This window comes from Manis javanica, chromosome 4, assembly GCF_040802235.1.
Source record: "Manis javanica isolate MJ-LG chromosome 4, MJ_LKY, whole genome shotgun sequence".
NCBI classification, from domain to species: Eukaryota; Metazoa; Chordata; class Mammalia; order Pholidota; family Manidae; genus Manis; species Manis javanica.
In genome coordinates this window covers 108203417-108227221 of record NC_133159.1, presented here as the reverse complement: position 1 = coordinate 108227221, position 23805 = coordinate 108203417, and the positions used below count along the sequence as shown (strand labels likewise).

The 23805-nt window shown below is 32.6% G+C and overlaps 1 protein-coding gene across 11 annotated transcripts in view; it reads left to right on the top strand.

The window, feature by feature from the left end:
- Positions 1-893: 893 nt before the first annotated feature.
- Positions 894-23805, top strand: part of GOLPH3L (golgi phosphoprotein 3 like) — a 71689-nt gene continuing 48777 nt past the window's right edge. For 2 of the 11 annotated variants that reach the window (XM_073234596.1, XM_073234597.1), the window contains exons 1-15: positions 922-1016; positions 1744-1807; positions 2520-2664; positions 4290-4353; positions 4818-4854; positions 6633-6653; positions 6897-6923; positions 8411-8478; positions 8983-9134; positions 11055-11314; positions 12657-12723; positions 12812-12888; positions 15097-15180; positions 16676-16747; positions 21243-21437. In XM_073234596.1, the coding sequence (XP_073090697.1) occupies positions 1775-1807; positions 2520-2664; positions 4290-4353; positions 4818-4854; positions 6633-6653; positions 6897-6923; positions 8411-8478; positions 8983-9134; positions 11055-11314; positions 12657-12723; positions 12812-12888; positions 15097-15180; positions 16676-16747; positions 21243-21437 (1302 nt within the window). In that variant the 5' untranslated portion in view covers positions 922-1016; positions 1744-1774. Of the gene's footprint in view, positions 1017-1743; positions 1808-2519; positions 2665-4289; positions 4354-4817; positions 4855-6632; positions 6654-6896; positions 6924-8410; positions 8479-8982; positions 9135-11054; positions 11315-12656; positions 12724-12811; positions 12889-15096; positions 15181-16675; positions 16748-18079; positions 18747-19650; positions 19787-21242; positions 21438-23805 lie in introns of those variants that run through there. The other 9 variants (XM_037003370.2, XR_012130357.1, XM_073234591.1 and 6 more) reach the window with 9 other exon arrangements.

The window sequence follows — 23805 nt, the reverse complement described above, 5'->3', positions numbered from 1 at the left end:
TGGTTACCAAAGGGGGGGGGTGTGGGAGGCCGGGTGGGGAGGGAGGGAGAAGGAGACTGAGGGATATTATGTTTAGTACACATGGTGTGGGGGATCACAGGAGAACAGTGTAGTACAGAGAAGGCACACAGTGGGTCTGTGCCATTTTACTACACTGATGGACACTGACTGCATTGGGGTATGGGTGAGGACTTGGTAATATGGGTAAATGTAGTAACCACATTGTTTTTTCATGTGAAACCTTCATAAGAGTGTATATCAATAATACCTTAATAAAAAAAACAAAAACTATTTCTGACCCTGAAAACAGTGTTCTAGTCTTCTCTAATTACCTCTGGGCAAATCTTTTCATATCTGGGGTGGTGTTTTTCAACAGAATGTAGACATATCCAAGTTTATGGATAATTGTTATGTTTCCACTATTAACACAACTTATTTGGGTTCATAACAGTCTATAAACTAAGAAGCTTGTACTACTAGACAATCTTCAACTAGCTACCAGCTGATTGTATTATTTTGTTTCTAAATCAGCCACTGCTTACATTCAGCTGTCTACAGTCCCCGAGACATAGCACAGTAGAAATGCCTAAGTAGGAGACTGCTGCAGCCACTGGTTTCCTGAAGATACAGGAGACTATAAAGTGGGAATGCTATAAAGTAAGAAAATCCGCAAATTAGAAAATAATAAAAAATCAATATGATTGATTAAATGACAGTTGAGAACCCTCTTCGTCACTGTACATTGGGATTTATATCGGAAAGGCTTTGCGCATGTAATTATGCCATCTTCCCTTGCTGACATCCGGTTTTTCTGGCCAAGACTTGGCCTTCAGGCTCTTGGGGTTCCCAGCGTGCCTTGCGCTGCTCCAGGCGGGAAAGGTGACCTGGACCGGAGTCAAAAGACTACGGTCGCGCTTCTGCCCGCAACCGTTGAAGGAAGGCGCATGCGCATCAGCCAAAGAAAGCATCACTTCTCGCGGTTCTGCTGGTTACTGGCGCCGGCCCTCAGACGTTGCGTAATATTTATAAATATACAATTCTTTCTTCTTTTCTGTTTCTTTGGTTTTTGTTTTTTTACTTTTTGATCTCTTTTTCTGTCACCTCCTGCCTACTTTTAAGTTTCTTAAAGTCTTAATGGTGAAATATTCGGGGAAATAGATGTATACCTGCTTAACTTGTCACAAACGGTCTCAAGATGAGGTTAACTCTGGTGTCTAGTCCAGGCCTTATAAGGCTAAAGTTGAACACTTACAGTAAATAGACTTTTCTGTGAATAATTTTAATTCAATTGTCTGATTAAGAAAAATGAAACTGGTACCAAAAAAATTGAAACTTACGTCAAAATAGCAAGTTATAATTGAGAAATTAGGATCAGTCCAAAAAAATCCTAGAATATTTTTGGTTACCCTTCTATGGTTGTTCAACGGAGTACGAAAATGTTATATCCAGAGTCATGCTAAAGTTCAGTGAAGGAAAGTTGCCTGATCCGATATTTTGAAACCACAAATTTAAAACAAAAATTATTTTAGAGGGTTTGGTAGGGAGTGTTTTTCATTACCTAACACCTGCGCGATGTTGCCAGGGCTTGAATGCTGTGAAGTAATTTACTTAAATAAAATTTATTTACATAAAAATATTCACATAAAATTTATTTTTACTCATGTAAAGCCCTTCTTGACATTACATATAATAAACTGGAATATTAGATTATATCTGAAGTTAAAGCTTGTATTTGTGTCATAGGTTGAATTAAAGAAAATAACTTTACCAGAGGATGGCCACTGCACAACTGCAAAGAACTTCCACGGTATGATTTCTTGTATTTTAATATATTTTAATTAGCTTATCTTATTGTTTCTTGAAATCTCAACTATTTTTATATTTGAAAATTAGAAGCTGTTTGAGGATTCAATGATATCAGTAAACACCGTATTTTAAAAAGTGAAGATACTTGGTAAACTTTCAAATTCAGAGAGAGTTGTATTGGATGTTTGATGCACTGCATTAAATCTACTGGTTTAAGTTCAATTTACATTAGGTATTAATTAATTATGATTTAATTAACTTAGTACTAGAAAATGAATGTCCATGCCCCGCAGACACAGATAAAATTGTCATCTTTGCACAGATCTTGCATTACAGTAGCCTGTATTAAACCTAGTCAGTGACTAAAGAGAAAATTAGTGTTTATTTGTCCATGGATTATGTATTTACAGACAACCTTCAAGGGAATTTTTAACATGTTTCTTAATCACTTTTTGCATGTTACTTTTAGGTTGGTACATTGGAATTACCCTCATTATCTTAGAAGCCACACTAACTTTCTGGGTATTACTAACCATTATGGTTAGAAATTCTTTGGGAACGTACCATATTTATGCAAAATTAGATCTATTTTAAGCTCAGGAAGACTTTAAAAAAATAAATTTAGATAAAATGTTTAAATTTCCTTTGAATTTGCAGTGCATTGGTATTTTTAATAAATCTAAATGAAATGTTTTGATTTCCGTTGAGTTTAGAGTGCGTTGATATTTCCCCATAAGATATCAACTGAGCAGCAGTCTTTAGTATTAGTGAAGAGGCTCCTAGCAGTTTCAGTATCCTGCATCACGTATTTGAGAGGAATATTTCCAGAATGTGCTTATGGAACAAGATATCTAGATGGTAATATGTTTATTTTAAAACTTTTTCCTTTAAACATGTTATTTTTATTTAGGATTGCACTAAAACTGTAATTTTTGATTTAGAGATTTTGTTTTTTAATAACTTTATTGAGATACATAATTCATATACTGACAATCCACTCATTTAAAGTGCACAATTCAGTGATTTTTAGTATATTCAAAGAGTTGTGCAACCATCATGACAATTTTAGAACATTTCATCACTCCAAAAGAAAACCCCATATCAAGTCCCTCTTTCCACTTCCCCAGTCACCCCATTGCTAGGCAACCACCAATCAACTTTCTATCTCTATGGATTTGCTATACTAGACATTTCATATAAATGTAATCATATAATTTGTGGTCCATTGTTATTGGCTTCTTTAACTTAGCATAATGTTTTCAAATTTCATCCATATTGTAGCATGGACTAATTCTTCATTCTCTTTTATTGCTGAATAATATTCCATTATATGTATATACCACATTTTATTTTATCCATTCATCAGTTGATAAACATTTGAATTGTTTCCACTTTTTGGCTGTTATAAATAATGCCACATGCATGTACAAGCTTTTGAGTGGACTCTTAAGTGGTTTTTAAAAATATATTCAGTAGTGGGAAGGGAGAGATAAGGGGGAAAAAGGGGCATTAAGATTAGCACATATAATGTAGAGGGTGGGGCACAGGGAAGGCAGTATAACACAGAGAAGACAAGCAGTGATTCTATAGCATCTTACTATGCTGATGGACAGTGACTGTAATGGGGTAGATGGTGAGGACTAGATAATAGGGGGAGTCTAGTAACCATAATGTTGCTCATGTAATTATATATTAATGATACCAAAATAAAAAATACATATATATATATACTCGGTACCATCGAAAGCACTTAACCATAAAATTTTTCCTCAGTTTCTCAAGTATACTTTTACCTGACAGTGTTCTTATACTGATGAAGTAAATAGATAATGAGTGTGTTATTTATAGCTTTGTACATTGGTAGTATATGTTTTTGTGTTATTTTAAGGGAGTAAAAATAAGACAGCCTGTTTATACTGTAATAACTTATTGCCCAGCATATAATATGTACCTAATATTGTGCACCAACTATGTGCTGGGGAGTATGTTAAGCACTGTAATATATGATATCTTATTCATTCATATTATAGGCCTATTAGTTAGATATTATCAGATAAGGAACCTGAGACTGAGAGATCTTAGTCCTTTTTTACACGTTGCTTCCTTGCAGGGCTCTCTCCCTGATAGCCAGGTAACTTCTTGGCCTTTTATAAGTATTTTACTGGAATAAAGGTCCATAGCAAATATTCTAAGATGATGGCATGAAAACATAATATCTAACTCTAAATATTCCATAGCTTTAAAAAATGTAATTTTTTCTACCCATCAACATGCATCCTAATCATTATAATGCCATTTTATAATAAAGGTGAAAAGATTATCAATTTCCACATAGCCTTTCTTCCTTTCATTATGTTAATAACAATCATCTGGAAGTTCATTGCCATTAATAATATACTTGTAATAACAATTGAAGAAAATAATCTTCATTCAGATATCTAGTTCTTGACCAATATTAAGTATATCATCATTTTTGTGTTCAGATCTTTGTGTCAAAATTCTGAGAGAAGATAAAAATTGTCCAGGGTCTACACAGTTGGTGAAGTGGTAAGTAAAAGAATACCTAATGATAGAAAATAATTTCTTTCTTAAATCACATTTTTTTTGTACTTTGGAAACCTTTCAGTGTTTAACCCAATTTTGTGATTCCCCCTTTAACAATGGATACCATTTTTGCAACCTTTGGATTTTTGTGTTAAAATTTTCTTTTATTTCATGCTCCAGGTGAGCAGCCTTCATTTTCCTATTATTGTTCCCTAGAAATCGCTGTCAGATATTTTATATCTTCCCTTCTGTTCCTACCAGCATGTTTTATATTTCTACCACCTTGTTTGTTTTATTATATCAGCATGTTTTATATTTCTGCCACATTGTTTTATTATTTTAAGCTAGTTAATAAGAGAGCTTTAATAAAACTTTATATTGTTTACTAATGAGAAATATAGACTTATTAAAATAACTATTTTCTGGATGTGCATTCAGTCTAAAAATGAATCCTTGATTGTTTTTAGGATGCTAGGATGCTATGATGCTTTACAGAAAAAATATGTAAGTCAATATCTATTTATCCTTTTCTTCTACAGTTTTTATTCTACAAATGTAACAGCAGTTATCATGCAGTAAAACATTAATTTAAACTAACTTGGGCATAGGCCAGTCCAAGTTGCTGAAATGTCTGAACATGTGAATATTTTAAAAACTAGCATTCAACTCATTTAAGCTAATAGAACCAATACGTAACAAATTTTGCTGAACCACTTTTGGTTAATCGTTAACACTTATTTATATTAACAATACATGTTAACTTACAAAAACTTAATGAATTAAAAAGTCTTAAATTAGTTCATTTGTTAGTTTCATATTCCTTCTACAATCTTGTTTATATTAGAAGTTAAAAAATAAATTTCCATATAGTCTAGGTTAAATTGTCACAAATCTGAATCAGTGAAATTTCAATTAAGATTTTACTATAGACTATAACCCTTTTTGTATACTTAGCATGTTTATGTCAACATGTATAAAAATATGTTTATATCAACATATATATAAGTCTAGCCCTAAACAAAATTGTGCAAAAGATAAAGTTTTATCCATGGTTACTAACTTCCCTCAGTACGGTATTTAATAAAATATTGAGTGCCTGCTATGTGTTAGGCACATATTCTAGGTAGAAGCTGGGTAGGCCAACAGTGGTCAACAAGACAAAGATGATCCCTTTATAGTGGGAAATAAAACAAGTAAATCAGATTGTTTCCAATAGTGCTAAGTACCATTAAAATTTTTAGAGAAAGAATGTGCTAAATGAAGAGGTGGGGTAACTTTAGATAGGGTGGGCAGAGGAGCTTCTCTGAAGAAGTTAAGACTTAAATATTAAGAAACCAGCCAGGCATTGACTTTGCACCGCAATAAATGCAAAGAGTTGGAGGGGAGTTTGGAAGCGTTCAAGGAAAAAAAGAATCTCAGTATGTTTGGAGTGTGATGATCAGTGTGGGACAGAGGAATGAGGCTAGGGAGATGGGCAGGGCCAGAGCATTCAGGGCTGTGCAGACAAGGAGTTTAAATTTTATTTTAGGTGCAAATAACAGCCATCTGAAGGTTCTGAATAGAAATGTAACATCATTTGATTTATATTTTAAATTTAAAAAAATCACTCTGGCTGCTATTTAGAGAATATACTATAGAAGAAGAATAAAATTGGAATTAAGGAGAATAGTGAACCATTACTGCAGAATGGGTAAAAATAATGGTGGTTTAGACCAGGGTGGCAGAGGAAGAAAAAACTGAAGAAAAGATTCAGGACATATTTGGCAGGAGAACTTAACCAGATTTGTTGGTGCATTGGTTGTGGAGAATAAGGAAAAGATCCAAATCAAGGGGGATGATCCAGATTGTTCACAGATAACTTGAGTGAATGACTTCAGTGATTTTCTATTCCTTACAGTTTCTAAAGCCTCTTCCTTTAAGTGAGAAGTACCCTGAACTATCTACTTTTTCTTTTTTCAAAATTAGTTCTCACATTGTTAAGATTTAATATGCTATTTCACAATATATATTTTCCTTGTAACTGGCAGTAACGCCCTGTTTTCCTTTATAAGTCAATGACATGAATTTCAACTTTCATTCAGTAAGTCAACTAGAAAAAGATATTTTGGGGAATAGAGAAGGATATCTAAGGCATTGCTTTATATGCATCATATAAAATCTATTTTCTGCAAGATTATTTCTTATTAGGAATAAATGTTGAAATAGGACAAAGAATTTTTATGATCCATCATGAAAAAATATAGTATAAAAAAGTAAGATTTTTGTTCTTTATTATATTTCAGCTAAGGATGGTTGTTCTAGCTGTGAGTATTTTTAAATTTTATATTCTTTTTTAAAGACGGTGAAATTCAGCCTAGCTTAATTAAATAACACTAAAACTATCAATTATGTCACTTTATTCAAACAACTGATTTATTCAAAGGAAAAAAAGCAACATTTTCTATTTTTTTTTCTGAGTTCATTTAATAGTTTAGTCTAAACATCCAATTTAGTTCTCCTTGAACACTTAGCCTTACATAACTCAATTGTAAATTATTTTTAAATAGGTATACACCAATCCAGAAGATCCTCAAGTAAGTATGCTTAAGTTAGTAAAGAAACATGTTTCTAATATCTAAAAATAACATAAAATTATGATATAATATCTTATGCTTTTAATTGTGCTTTAATCAATGCATGTTCACATATATTTTCACATTTGCACCTCATAAAGACTATTATGAAGTAAGACAGGGCTTGTATTAACTTTAAACAGATTAATATACTTACTCCAAGAGAGATGATGTGACCACTGATCCCAGCCCACAAAGCCACAAATTGTTAGAAATAATGTGATTCTTCTGACTCTGGTTCTTTACTATATTATTTTTCCACAATTATGAAAGAGGTTGAGTTTGAGAAAAATAAAATACTCATCCTTAAACTTTGAGTATTCATCCCAGTCCTGTCACATCCACCCATTCCTCTGATAAAGAAAAGAAGGCATGACAGGATATGAAAGGGAAAACCATAACACAAGAAACAAAGGGGGAAAATGTATTGAGTGCTTACTGTTCTTTTAGGCTCTGTTCTTTGGGGCTTTGTATGTGTTATCTTATTTGTACATCACAACCTTCATGAGGTAACTACCATTATTATTCTACTTTATAGATAAGGAAACCTAGATACAAGGTTTCTTGCCTAAGGTAACCAGGGGTAGAACCAGAATTTGGACCTGAAAAGGCTAGTTCATGATCTGGGTGCTTATCATTACACTGTAGCTGTTACAATACAGTGTTTCATTCAGTCATGAAGAAGGAGATTTTTGAAAAAGAAAGCTAGCTGATCCCCATCTCTTTAGGAGCACTTAAATATAAAGAAGGCAATTAAAGTATTAGAGCTTCATTAGGGTGGGAAATGTATCTTTGTTACTCATGCCTGCAATTAATGCATAACATATGTCCATGATGACAAAAAAATCAGGCTATAAATTAGTTGATTGATTGGAAAATGTTCATTTACTTTCAGATATTTTATAGTTACACATTTTTTTCTTTCAGTAAAAGAGCAACCTTACTGATGCTCTAACATTTATTGAGTGCTTGGTGTGCCAGGCACTTTATTAACAGCTCTGTATAAATTACTTCGTTTGATAAGTATTCACAGCCACCAATGAGATAGGTACTATTTTCAACTCCTTTTATTGGCTGGGGAAACTGAGGCATAGAAGGTTTAAATGACTTTCTTGTGGTTACAGTACATATAGCAATCATTTAAGCCCATTGCTTAAGCCATTTTGCTTGAGTAAAAGATATGCTGCCTCCCTTACCTACCAGCTAAGGAGTTATTTCCCTCTGGTATATATAACATACATTGCAGTGATTGGGGAATAAATATCTCTCCAAGAATGAAGCTCCAATCCCAAACCATGGGAATTGACTATTAGAACTCGAAAGTTTCAAAGGACCAATAGGCGTTAACATGGCAGAAAAAAAAATTAAATAAATGTTGAGTCATAACTCAATACTTGGTTGCCAATACTCTGTTCATCACATACATAACTGCAATGTTTCTATTTAAGACAATTTCAGAATGTTACCAATTTAAATTCAAGTACACCACTAATGGACCAATCATGGACTTCATAAGGTAATTTTTTCTATAGTTTTCTTTTTGTATTACAGATTACTACCTACTCATATTAATACTATAAAGCCAGATTTCAGGATTAATTCTGAAACTTCTCAGTCATCTGCAATTATCCATCAAAGTGTGACTATACAAAAATACCCTTGAAGTATTTGCAAGCTGGAATTCTGTGGCTATATACTATTTTAATTGTGAAACAGAATCAAGGAGTAGGAAAGCTATTGCATATTTGAGTGATTAGAAATATACTTAAAACTCATCATATGTTTCCTTTAAACATCTTATATAAAATGAATATTAATTTAATTTATATAAAAGTATTTGTTTATAATAATGATATTGTGATATTAGTGATATTAAATATTTTATAACAGTGACAGTACATTTTATGGTAACTTTCAACTTAATGCGATAATCGGAATAAGAATCTCAAATTATAAAATGTGAGGCTATGTTTCTAGAAGCCATGGGTGTCACAAAAATTAATGTGTGATTCTCTTCTAGTAAAAACCAAAGCAGTGAATCTAATATGTCATCTGCTGACATCAAGAAAGCAAGCATTCTCCTCATTCGCAAGATTTATATCCTAATGCAAAATTTGGGACCTTTACCTAATGATGTTTGTTTGACCATGAAACTTTTTTACTACGATGAAGGTACTATGTGCAGTACATCCTGTTTCAGTTGGTCCTTGTATGTTTTATTATTGAAACAATTGGTTTCCATCCCAAATGTTTTTAAGCAATTAAATTGTTATTTATTTTTTTGAAATTATAAAATTACATTTAATATCAGTATTTGAAAAAGATATGAAAAATAGGCTTTAAAATATACACAAACTACTCCAGTGATATGAACATATATGAGGTACAACCTCACTCATAATTAAAGAAATGAAACAATGAGATACCGTTTTTCACTTACCAGATCAGTAAAACTTGTAAACTCACTGTTGGTGAGGGTTTGGCAGGAGCAGGCACTTTTATACACTCTTGAGGGAATATGTGTAGGTGCAACATTTTTAGAGAACAATTTGGTAGCATCAAAATTTTAAATGCAGCCTCTTTAATTCAGAAATTCTACAGCTAGAAAAGTATCTTGGGAATATATTTACACAAATATGCAAGGTTATAAGTTTGTAAGGATTTTCATTGTAGCATTGGTTAAAATAGGAACAAAATGGAAATAATTTTGAGCATCCTTCATTGGAGGATTAAGTAAACAAATTAGAGTGCATCTACATAAAAGAATACTATGCAAGCTATTAAAAAGAATGTGCTGTCCGTGGATGTATTACTGCCCTTGTCTAGCTTGGATTAACATAGTCTACAGGCACACACCTGATCATCTACATTTGCTCTCTTACAACACTAAACTATGTTTTCTACCTTTATCTTGCATCTACCTACCACTTCAGCATTTTATTTAAAATAATAATAATAATAATAATAAAGGGAGAAATGTGGGATTCACATATAAATCAAGTATAAAAATCAAACGAATATTCATATTTGACCTGATTGTTTATAGTTCATAATGAATGATCAAAACCGAAAGTTTTTGTGATGACTGCCCTTGTACTGTTCACCATGTAAGAACTTATTCACTATGTAAGAATTTGTTCACCATGTAAGAACTTGTTCGTTATGCTTCAGAAGATTGGAAACTGACGAGAATTAGGCTGGGGGTGGATTAATGATTGTGCATTGAGCATTGACTCCCCTATACAGAATTTTATTGTTGTTAACAACCACTTGATCAATAAATATGAGAGATGCCCTCTCAAAAAAAAAAAGAATGTGCTGATATGTTATCCAAGAAATATTAAAACAGATTAAAAAGAGACATTAAAAACAGCTAGCTATAACATATGTAGCAGGGGGGGACACAAGAAAGGCAGTATATACAGAGAAGACAAGTAATGATTCTATAGCATCTTACCACGCTGATGGACAGTGACTGTAATGGGGTATGTGGGGGGAACTTGATAATAGGGGGAGTCTAGTAACCATAATGTTCAAGTAATTGTACATTAATGATACCAAAATAAAATAACATAAAATAAAATATTAAATTAAACTTTTAAAAAACAGCTAGCTATAGAACACTATGATCTCATTTGTGTTTTTTAAAGGATTTATATGTATGAAATTTATTTTACATGCATAATATCGTCTAGAAGAACATAAAGCAATAGTAACAGCTTATTGAATACCTACTGTGAACCAGTTCTGCTCTGAGTAGTTTAATTCATTTAATAACGATTATGCTCCTATGATGTAGATACAATGATTTTCCCCATTTAACAGATGAGAAAACTGAATCAAGGATGAGAAATGATTTCTTCAAGGTCACACGGCTATTCAAGTGAAAAAAAAAAGGTTACCTTTAGGTAATAAAATAGGAACTTGGAAGCAGTAGGAGAGTGATTTTATTTTTTATTTCATGCTCTTCTATACTATGTGAAATTTCTCCAATCTACATATATTTTATGTGATATATATCATAATTTTAATATAATAATATTTTCTTCAATTTCATGAACAGAAAAAATTTATACTAACTTTTTTTTGCAGTTACACCCCCAGATTACCAGCCTCCTGGTTTTAAGGATGGTGATTGTGAAGGAGTGATATTTGAAGGGGAGCCTATGTACTTAAATGTGGGAGAGGTACCAACGCCTTTTCACACTTTCAAAGTAAAAGTGACCACTGAGAAAGAACGAATGGAAAATATTGATTCAACTATATTATCACCAAAACAATTGAAAACACCACTTCAAAAAATTCTTATGGACAAAGATGATCTAGAAGATGAACAGGAGCATTATGTAAATGTAAGCATATTTAAAGAGATAAAGTACAATAGTAATAAATGCTTGACTCAATTCTGAGGACTTTAATAGCTCTCATTAAGATTTGTATAAATAATGTATTATAATCATAAACACAAACTTGGAAAGGACTTTAAAGAAGATATAGGCTTGTGGTTTTAACATTTTTTACCTTGGTGCAAATAAGATTGCTCTTACAAATTTAAAATCACAACTATTTTGGATTGTGATTCCAAACAGGGAACAGTCCTACAGGCCCAGCCACCTACCATTTCACCTATCCTCATAGTGTACTCTGAAGAAACCCCTTGGTCTGGAGCATAATTTGAAAATGACTGAACTACTCCAATCCTCCAGCTAATGCTGGAATCCTTTCTACAAACACCTTTATTAGGTGTCCATGTAAGCCTGTGCTTGAATTTCTTCAGGGCCTGGAAAGTCACTGCCCTGAAGCAGCCTGGAAGTTCCTGGAAGGCAGGAAAAGTGTCATTAATCTTTGTAATCTCCTGTGTCTAGCACTTAGGTTTGCAGTGTGTATTCTCAGTATTGGTTGGACAGATGGATGAATAGGAGTATAAAAAAATAAATAAAAATAAATAAATAAATCTTTTATTGTTGTTTTTAATCTCATCTTTGTTGTTTTATTTTATTCTAAATTATGACCATAGTACTTATGTATAGAGACTGACTATTCTAATTTGGGCTCTGTGGTACATCCTTACAATTTGAAAACTCAAATTTTCAAGCAATTCAGTCAAAAAATTTTTCACAAAACCTAAATCCCAGTCAATCTTGTTTTATAAACAAATACAGCTGGGATTTATGTAATATTCTTCAAAATATTTAAAACTCTTTGACATGTCACAAAGGGAATCATAAAGTAAATATTAAACCTGTTATTTCTACCATACCATGACTGAGCTTATCCTTCACTAACTGAAGAGGGTTGAGGCATAATTCAGAGTGTATGCTAACATCTAATATACCAGAGCTATACAAGTTGTAGCTTATTGTGCGAACATGTGCAATTCAGTGCCCACCAGTAATAGTAAGATCTAAGGGTTCTCAGAACCATCATACATTTTTGAGAAAATTGTATATTTTTGTCATTTGTCCTTAAAGCAACCCCACAGAGTAATGTAATATCTTTTACTTTGTCTGGATAAATAAGTTGCCTTGTTATAGTAATTATAGGACCACTTTATTTTTAGCAGTACAAAGTGTAGTGTTATGTTTTAATTAACCTTCACATAAAACAACACAAATTTGTTCATAAACATTTCTACCCAGTTATTTAACTTCTTTTTGAAATGTGTCCTTTTTTTTCCTTTGTGTAATTATGTAGGATGATTTTGACATTGAAACTAAAATGGAAGAACAGAAAAAAAAACCTAGATCTTCTGAATTTGGGGGTAAGAAGTTACTGAAAATGTAGATCAATCTACTTCCAATTCAAGTCTATACCATTTTAACTCTTAAAAAAAATTTTTTTTTAAACAGAACCAAATATAGTTTGTGAGAAAGATGAAATGATGAGGTCTAAAGAAAGCCCAGATCTTTCAATTTCTCACTCTCAGGTATAAACTTAATAGTTTCATCTCACTTTTAACTTGTTTTTTTTTCCAGAAGACTGTTTACATGCTTATTTAGTTATTTCTCTGATTTTCTTACTATATTATTATAGTCTAGGCATTTTAGAAGAAAATGGAGTATTAAGAATGTTTGTTAACAAAATCTGGGGATTATATTTTGAAGTTTTGAGTATATTACTGGTGGATTTGTTTAGTTCTAAACCTAAATTCTGTTCATAAAGTATCAGACTTTCAGAGCTAAATAAAATCTTAAGCAAGAGAAATCTTCTGCATCGTGGATGTCTTGCTGCCCTTGTCTAGCCTGGATTAATACTTAGTCCATAGGCACACACCTGATCATCTGATCATCTACATTTGCCTTCTTACAGCACTAAACTATGTTTTCTACCTTTATCTTGCATCTACCTACCACTTCAGCATTTTATTAAAAATAAAAATAATAATAATAATAGGAGAAATGTGGGATCAACATATAAATCAAGTACAAAAATCAAATGAATATTCATATTTGACCTGATGGTTTATAGGTCATATTGCATGATCAAAACCGAAAGTTTCTGTGATGAATGCCCTTGTACTGTTCACCATGTAAGAATTTATTCACTCTGTAAGAATTCGTTCACCATGTAAGAACTTGTTCGTTATGCTTCAGAAGATTGGAGACTGACGAGAATTAGGCTTGAGATGGATTAATGATTGTACATTGAGCATTGACCCCTCTATACTGAATTTTATTGTTGTTAACAACCATTTGATCAATAAATATGAGAGATGCCCTCTCAAAAAAAAAAAAAAAAACTATGGCATCACACTTAATGGTGAAATATTGGACACTTTTCTCCAGAGATGGGAAGCAAGACACGGTGTCTGCCATCACCACTTCTTTTATTATTTCACCGAGGGGCCTAGCCAGTGAAAGAAGATATAAGGATTAGAAAACAAGGGGTAGACAGGTCTTTATTTGTAGATGAAATGATTATATAATGGAAGAAACAAAAGAATCTACAACTATTAATAATCATTACTATGATTAATAAGTAAATTTAGTAATATCACTGGATATAAAGGAAGTATATAAAATCATTCGTATTTCTCTAACTAGTAACCAGCAATTGGAAGATGAAATTTAAAAAGTGATACTATGTGTAATTGCATCAAAAATTAAGTATCTACAATAAGTGCACCTAAAGATGTATAAAACCTCTACACTGAAAGCTAAAGAACAGTGTTGGGAAGACTGAAAGAAGACCCAAATAAATAGAGAGACATTTCATGTTCATGGGTTAGAAAATTCAATATTGTTTAGATGTCAGTTCTTTCCAAATTGATTTGTAGATTCAATTCAACCCTAATCAATTTTTCAACTATTTTTTTGGGTGAATATTGACAAGTTGATTCTAAACTTTATATGGCAAAGCAAAAGACCTGGAATAGCCAGGCAATCTTCAAGAATGAGAACAAAGTTGGGGTAGTTTCAAGGTTTTAAGACTTACTTATAAAGATTCAGTAATTACGACAGTGTAGTAGTAGCACTAATGGAACAGGACAGAAAGACCAAATATATGGTTCCTTGGTTTACAATAGAGGTGCTACTGCAATTTAATGGGGGAAAGGATTGTGTTTGCCAAAAATAATGGATATCTGTGTGCGTGTATGTATATTTTATATATATACACTTTATATATATAAAAATATTAAAAAATTAAAAAAATGCAAAAAAAAAAAATCTTAAGCAGTTATTTATACCATCACCCTTTGTATTTACAGTTGGGTACATAATATATTTTTATTGCCTTGGAACAGACATGTTTAATTTTGTTTTCCATATATAGCAAAATTGTGAAATAACATTTAAATAAAATAAATACAAAATTAATGGAATTGATGACTGTCTGCTTTCCTTTTCACTGTCCCTTTCTCCAGTGAGAGCAGGCTAAAGTTCTTATTTTCTGGAAGAGTAGTACCTACTGATCATTTGGGATTTTTCTCAGTTCAGTGAATGGTTGACTGTATACACTGACAGTTTCACTACCTTTACCTTTGTGCTTTTTGTGACAGTAAGAACCAACTCAAAATTATTGGTGTCCATTAACTCAGTATAACAAGATTGAATGTGATTGAATTTTTGGACCCCGTTATTGTGTTGTGAAAGCTTTAATCATATTATGTGGTTTTGTGTATTTTCTTTTCTAGGTTGAGCAGTTAGTCAGTAAAACATCTGAACTTGATGTGTCTGAAAGCAAAACAAGAAGTGGAAAAATCTTTCAAAATAACATGGTAAGTGTCTTTAGATTTGTTTTCCATTATCTTGTAATTTTTCCCCATGTGTGAGTTTATTTTGATTTCTAAAATACTTCATCTATTGGACCAATATTTAGTAAGTGCCTATTATGTGTCAGGTCCTTTACTAGGTGCTACAGATATAACATAAATAACACATAGTTCCTGCTCTTGGCTAAACATTTAGTAATTGGAGGTCAACCAGTGCACTGATACAAGGCCATGAAAACAGTCTGAATAGGCTATATATAGAGGCACAAAGGAGAAAATGGTTAATTTTATTGAAGGTATATTAGATGGACTATTACTTAGCCATAAAAAGAAGTGAATCTTGCCATTTGTGACAACATGGATGAACCTAGAGTGTATCATGCTAAGTGAAATAAGCCAAGCAGAGAAAGATAAATACCATATGATTTATATGTGGAATCTAAAAAACAAAACAAACAACAAATAAATAGACCCATAAATATGGACAACAGACTGTTGGTTACCATGGGAAGGGGGTAGGGGAATGGGTAAAAAAGGTGAAGGGGATAAAGAGGTACAAACTGTAAATTTTAAAATAAGTTAATCATAGGAATGGAAGTACAACATACAGAATATAATCAATAATATTTAACATTTGGTATGATAACGGGGAACTTGACTTAACCATGGAAAGCTTCTTAGTAATGTACATAATTATTGAGTCACTATGTTGTACATTTGAAACCAATATAATATTGTATATCAACTTCATTCCAATTTTTTTAAAGTTTATTAGAGAAGGAAATCCAGGAAAAGCTTTGAGAAGTGACACTATCGTCCAGACTTACAAGGAAATTTCCTAGAACACCAAAGTGTTCCCATGTCCTATCTTGTAAATGGATCATCTTGTTAATTAAAAATGAATGTTTTGTATGTATCTTGCACAAAATGAATCCCATGTTTTTAAGCAAAAAAAAACTATAAAACAAAACACTGCTTTTCATTTTTGGTGTGAATTGTACTAAATAGAAATTCTTTTTTTTTGGACCTTTAAGTTACTCTCAGAGGTTTAGAGATGAAGAAAAAGCATTCTGTAAATGAATAAAACATTACATCCAAAATTATGGAACCAAATAACATGCTCTAACAGTATGCCTGAGCATTTCTTCCCAACTCATTCAGTGACATCATGTTGGTAACTTGAAATTGGACATGATAAGAGTACTGACAGCATATGGAAATCAGCAGATGTCTTGATTTAGGATTTGTTTCTCCCAGAGAACTGATTGTTTAATATTAACCAGCACACTACTACTTATAGTACCACTTTTAGTTGTCCTTTTTCTCATATTCTCAATGGGAAGTTAGAACTGGCAGAAGGCAGCATTCAAACTGGTATGCTGATAAAATAGGGAAATGGCTGTTTTTTTAAAAAAAACTGCATATAATTGCCTATGATTGAAAAATCAAGTGTTGGTTGTTCTTTGAGAAATAACAGATTGACAATTATTCTCTTTATGAGGCTAATGGAAATCAACCAGTAAAATCTTCTAAAGAAAATCGCAAGAGAAGTCAACTGGAATCTGGGAAAACAGTAAGTCTTAAATAAAATGACAAGTATCAGAATATCATTACTGTAAATTAAATTTAAAACAATAAATATGATAATATCTCTGGCTCAGAACTCTGATATACATATTTTGTTTAAGTATAATTGGCTCTAAAAACTGAGATGATTTTAAAATTAGATGTACCATGTTGGTTTATTTTTTGCATGTAAATATATACTGTCTGATTCCGTGAATGATTTGAAGTAGTTGGAGGTACTTATAAAATAAATAAAAATCAGTGTCCAAGAAAGAAAATATAAATAGAATGAAAAAATGAGAGCATGAGTATATTCAGGCCGTTTTACTTATGTAGAGCTAAAATTGGGCCACAAATTTGACCTGAACTTTCTAGAGATCAAAACTAAAGTAGAAACAAGCTACCAGATCAACATGTTCCCTGAAAACACAGCATCTCCTCCTAGTACCTCAAGAAAGAGAAAATTTTCCTGACCTAAATTTCCTGTAAGTTTTTTTATATTTGGAACTTTATTTTACCAAATCAGATAATTTGTCATTTCTGAGATAAATATTAATATTTTTTCCAACCAGAATTTTTAGTATTGTTAGTAGGTTAAAATTAGACAACTGAAATTTTAAAACTATTTTTAAAAATCAAATATTAAAGGTGAAACCCCCAAAGTATAGTTGGTTAATACCATTTTCAATTTACATATCTTAAGCAAATGGAATAACCTGGCATTTCATTAATATATTAGGTTCTTTAATTTTTCCCAATGTATTAAGCCTTGATTTTGTTTTTTTGCAAAGTTACAATCCAGTTTGTATCATTTGTGAGTTTTCCTCCAGAAAAATCAGAAGTTCAGTTACTCAGGTAATCTTGTTAGGAATTTACTTCATCCTCCCCATTCATTCAAATGTGTGATTAAATGTCTAATATCTATTAGGCCCTGCTAAGTACCAGGGATACAAAAACAAAACATTTAACCTTACACGTTCCCAAGGTAGAATATTTATTTATTTGCAGCTAATTTTTTAATCTTTTTTCCCCTCTTACCCCTCCAAAATATTTTACTATTTTGAGAAGATAATGTTAAACCTATCTTTGTAACTATTTCAGCAATCTTAACAAAGACCTGCAAGTATATACTTTGAACAGCCATCAGAGGGTATAAAAATGTCAGTAATAAAATTTAGCCTACTTTTAAAGAACCCAGGTGTCCTAATTTAGTAGGAAATAGTTATGCTAGGTATAATTTTTTTAATCAATAAACCTCAGAGACATGCAAAAGACTTAAAATTAAAGACATTTAAACTTAGAAGTATCTCTACCCTTAGTAGTTGTTTTCTTTTGACAGGTCCTTCATCACTTTGATTCTTCTAGTCAAGAGTCAGTGCCAAAGAGAAGAAAGTTTAGTGAACCAAAGGAACATATATAAAACTTACTTTCGTCTTCTACATATTTGCAAAGTTCTCGATGTTTAAACTAAAGGACACTAGAATACTATTTTAGGTGTCTTTGTCATACCTCTGAAAACTTTTATGTAGTCTTAAGCACTTAATACACTAAAATGAATTCTTACCAATCATAATGTGAACCTAACCTTATCTAAGATAAATCCAAGAGAACTTTTGAGTAAAACCAAAAGTACCAGTGTCATAATTGATTCTGTTCATTAACTACTCAATATTACTCTATCTTCCATTTTGTTGGGCACTTCCTCTGAACATATATTAACTTCTAAGGCCCTCTGAAGCCATTTTTTGAAACAATGTTTATTTTGGTGTGAAATTTTGATAAGAATTCACTTTTTACTAATGTTAAAACTATACCATTTATTTAACTATATTTGTCATTGTGTTATTAAAACAATGTTCTTCAGTGCTTTGATAGTGTATTCACATAATTATAATATACAATTAAATACTGGAGCTTTATCTTTTTAAAAAAATTTTTACTACAAGACAAAATGAGGACAGATTTTTTAAAGTCTGGCATTTTTGGCAGAATAAATAAAATGTTCAGCATCTAGACTTTCATGGCTTCTAGTTTTTATTTAATTAGCAGAAAATGTTTAGGCACTAATTTTGAAATCGTTTTAATAGATGTTATTTTGCAAGAGTTGAGCACACTTCCTAGAACTTTTAAGTGATAGTGTGAAAGATAACTGTGCTTCTAGTGAGAAACTTGGGACCTGGTTCCAGCCTTGACCTTTTCCTTTACTTTTGAAAAGAAAGACATGGTCTTTTTGACTCTTGCAGTTTCAACAGCCACATTCTAAAATCATACATTATCCATGGGTTTGCCAGTAACATGCACTAATCGAGAATGTTGGTATGTATAGGATGGTAGAAATATGCCTATCCTGTTTAATGTAAACCAAATAAACGTCCGCAAACTGAACCAGATCAGGTTTTTCTGGAAAGGAAAGCTACAGATAAGGTAATTGCCGAAAACAACCAATTTAAAAATGCACATTTATTCCTAGCTTTACTGGATCCCAACACATCTCACCTAATTGTCTCAGTATACACTGCTACGGTAACACACTTGCTACATTGAAGTTGACCAACAGAAACCTTCGTAGCGATTTCGGCAGCTGGTGCTTGCTAACTGAACTGCTTGATTGGCCAGTTTAATGTGGGTGGAGAGCAGTCCTCTTTCCTCACTTCAACCAAGGTTCCTTCATTGGATTGACCAGCTGTCAAGTTGAACCCAAACCCGCCCACTTTTGATCGTGTTTGTCGGGGTTGCAACACAATAGCTGCGGGAGAGCCTCCTCTTGTAAACTACGATTGGTTGGGCTCAAACCTGGCGGTCTCTGATTGGTCCAATGAAACACCAAGGTAGGTTGCCTAGTGATTGCGAGGAATCTGATGTGTTACTATTCTGCCTCGAAGGATCAGGAAGTTTTTGCTCTCTGGGTGGCTGAGAAGTTTTTCACTTACTAGGGAGGGGGCTGGGGGTTGGGGATAGGGTGGAACAGGTGTGCCCCTAATAGTGCACAAAAAAATAGAGCGCAAGCTGCAGCCTACGTCTGGCGGTAACCCAAGAGTAAAGTCAGGTAAGCAACGGGGGAAAATATATTTCCTAACGTCCAAAAAAGCCTCCAAATGATTATTTGATGGGGAGGAGGAGGTTTTTATTTAATTTTTTTGCTATTTGTTTTTGTTCCAATTGGGTTTTTAACTAGCAAATGTCCAGGGGGAATTAGTTGCTCAAAGAAAATTTCCCTTAATTTTTTTCTCCCGAAGATGCAGTTTCTTGGATTGTGTTATGAAATAAGCCCTACTCACAGTGCCAGATAGAGTTAGTGCCCATCAGCATTTATTTCACGGTTCTTTTCCAACTTCACTCTTCCCGCCTCCCACCAAGAATTATATTTGAAATATAGCCTTGCACAAAGAATCTTTCATTTCATTTGTATTTCTATTTTAAATGGCCACATGCATTCTGAGTATTGATTTTAATCAGTATGTATTTACTGAGCACTTACGTTAAAGACATTGTGCTAGTTGCTATGGAGAATATAAAAACCCAAGAAGACAATCTCCCTGCCCTCAAGAAGTGTACAGTTGAGAGAGAGCCGTACCAAAAGAAAGACTGTAATAAATGCTTTAAAGGAAGTAAGTATAAATAAGGTTCTGTGAAAGTACAGCTGAGGGATAGACCAATTCTGGGACGTAGATTCAATTAAGGCTTTATAATGGGTCCTCAATAGGCCTTTGAAGAATGTGTAGTATTTAGAGAGGAAGGGAAAAGAACTCTAGTATGTACGCAGGAGCAGAGGTGGAAGGCATGGGACATGCTTGAGAACTGGTTTGTGAACAGTACAAAATTGGGAGTAATGGGAAGGTAGAACAGTTACAAGGTAGTCAGTTACAGAAGCTCTTGAATGCATTCTTTTGATACTGAAAAGAATTATTTAAATTACTAATTATTTTTAAAATATTGAGTAATTGCTAATTTGAGTATTTTCATTATATATCACCTTAAAAACTGGCATTTAGATTTATCTAAAGTAAAGTATGCTAACTTTAACTTTATCACAGATAATTCAGTGCAGGTTTTTATTACTACATTTTTAAAACAACTACTTGATGGTGTAAAAGTGTGTGTGCTTTAATTTTTTTTGAAATTGAGAAAGTAAGATGCCACGGAGTCCCTATTTGTGTTCTCTGAACTACACTGTCTTCCCGGTGACCTCACACATGTGCACCAATCATGATACCCCACAATCCCCTTCTCCCTACCTCCACCCCACTCTCCCCCACCCTTCCCCTTTCTTTACTACCAATTTGATTTCTGATCAGTGCTTTCTGTGGAATTCAAACTATTGTACTTTGGAAAAGATATTGTGTTATCCACCTAATTTTTCTGGTAATTACTCCTCCCATTCTTTAACTATTTAAGTTTGTAAATATTATCTGCATACATTTTTAATATGCATGTATGAATATCTATCTATGTGTTTATTTATATAAACACACATATTCCTATTTTTTCATCACCCCTGTTAGAAACAGGTAAGAATGACCACTTTAACTCACCGGGCCCGTCGCACTGAAGTAGGCAAGAACTCTGAAAAGAAGGTGGAAAGTGAGAAAGACGCTAAGCAAGACAGGCATCCAGACAATGAAGACTCTGGAGACTCTAAGGATGTCCGCCTCACACTTATGGAAGAAGTATTGCTCCTGGGACTAAAAGATAAAGAGGTAATAATACAGCTGGTTTGCAAAGACTCTTAAATTCTGGATTGTTTTTAAGGAAATAATCCAATAGAATATTTTCATTAATGCTAAATTGGCCTCATAATTGTGCTCTAGCCATCTAGGGGATGAGGGAGTTTGGGAGGGTGGCTGATACTTGGGTGGTAAAATCCAAAAGTTTAATTGACTTGAGTGTAATTAAATTAAAAAACTACTCTAAAATTTTAGAGGATATAGCAAAGTGTGAAGTTTTTGTACTTATAGTTTGCCAAGTGAAATTAATGGTGAAATAATCTCTTACTAAGAAAGAGGGCCCAAGCTTACTACACTGATGGACAATTACTTCAATGGGGTGTGGGAGGGGACTTGATAATAAGGGTGAATGTAATAACCACATTGTTTTTCTTGTGAAACCTTCATAAGAGTGTATATCAATGATACCTTAATAAAAAGATATATATAATAAATCATATATAATATATTAATATATAATTAAATCATATATAATAAATTATTTAAAAACTGTAAAAAAAATAAAAAGAGGGCCCACACATATGTATTCTTGAGCTTTGGGGAGAAAAAGTATCTTAAATAAAAAGACAAGGAACAGGTATGATTAGTTACCTTATAAAAAGAAATAGTAGAGCCACTAGAGCCACAGTATTTACAATAGCTACATTATGGAAGCAACCTAAGTGTCCATCAATAGATGAATGGATAAAGAAGATGTGGTACATACACACAATGGAATATTTTTTTGTTTGTTTCCTATTTCCTTTAGTTTCTGCACTGTCCAATGAATAAAATATATTTCTAGATGGTTTATTTTCTGGCTGAATTATTTTTTGATGCCCTTTATCCATAGTTCTTAGTGCTGGGTACATATCAGTTCCACTTGGAAACTTTTGTTACTTGTTTGTTTAAAAGACTCCTACTTATCACCCCTGAGGATTCGGATTTCATATTTTGAGGATAGAAAATGAGCAAGATGATTTTTTAAGCAGCCTCAAGATTGATCTTTATTTAGAACCAGGTTTAAAAATGACTTTTTAATATTAGGCAGGGAGAGATATGGGTTACTGGTACAGGTTCTAGAATCAGAATCAGAGGGAAAAAGTTCCAAATACACAACTTGTTGAGTCTGAATTTACAGGAAATTATTTAACCTGAAAGTGTGTGTAAACGTCCTTACTGTGACACCAGGTACTTAGTAAGCATACGATAAATGTTAGCTACATTATATGATTATTTTTATTTTTATTAGAGATGTTTCAGTTTTTCATAGTACATTTTAATCTGCACACAATGGAATATTATTCAGCCATTAAAAAGAAAGAAATCCCACCATTTACAACATGGATGGACCTAGGGGGTATTATGCTAAGTGAAATAAGCCAGGCAGAGAAAGACAAACACCATATAATTTCACTTATTTGTGGAATATAAAAACAAAACAACAAACAAAATAACAGTAGACTCATAGACACTGAGAAGTGACTGGTGGTTATCATGGGGAGTGGTTCAGGTGGGTGAGGATGGGCACAAAATTTTCAATCATTGTATAAATTGATCATGGAGATGGTAGTACAGCATACAGAATATAGCCAATGATTCTGTAACATCTTCCTATGTTGAAAGACAGTAACTGCACTAGTGGGGGTGAGGATTTAATAATATGGAAACTGTTGAACTGTGTTGTATACTTGAAACCAGTATAAGACTGTATATCAATGATACTTCAATTTTAAAAAAAGGAAAGAAAAAGTAGTTTTTTTATGATACAATAGAAATAACTTCTCTGTTCTGTGAATCTGTAGAAGTTAAACATCAACAGTTGATTAGGTTGTTTTATTTCAGAAAAGGTTTTTAAGTCAATTGCAGCTTTCCCTTTCAAAATTTTCCCTTATCAACAGAACAGTTGTTTCATAGTAAAATTAGTCTTGAGAGAGCAAGTGTTACAATATGACTAAATATTCTCTTGGCTTTTCTACCAGTAGTATATATTATCCTTCATTTGTAATTTAACTTTTTGTTTTGTTTTCCAATCAATTTTTTCCCTCATGAAGAGGTTATGAAGATATATAAATGTAATATTTTAAACAGTTTACTTACTTCCAAGAAAGTCTTTAATAAATACAAATAATAAAAATAAAGACGTATTGGCCTCAATTTTGAAAATATATCAAGTTAAAGTGCTATTTTATATTTTAAAAACTACTAAATTTGACTTTAGTAATTGTCCTTAGCTAGAAATGAATTGGCTACGTACATCTAGCAACATCTTTTCTGCATAGATTCCTCACCCTGGGAATACCCTTATTTCTTAGACTCTACATTATATTTTCTTTACCACTTTTCCCTTCTCTGATTTTTG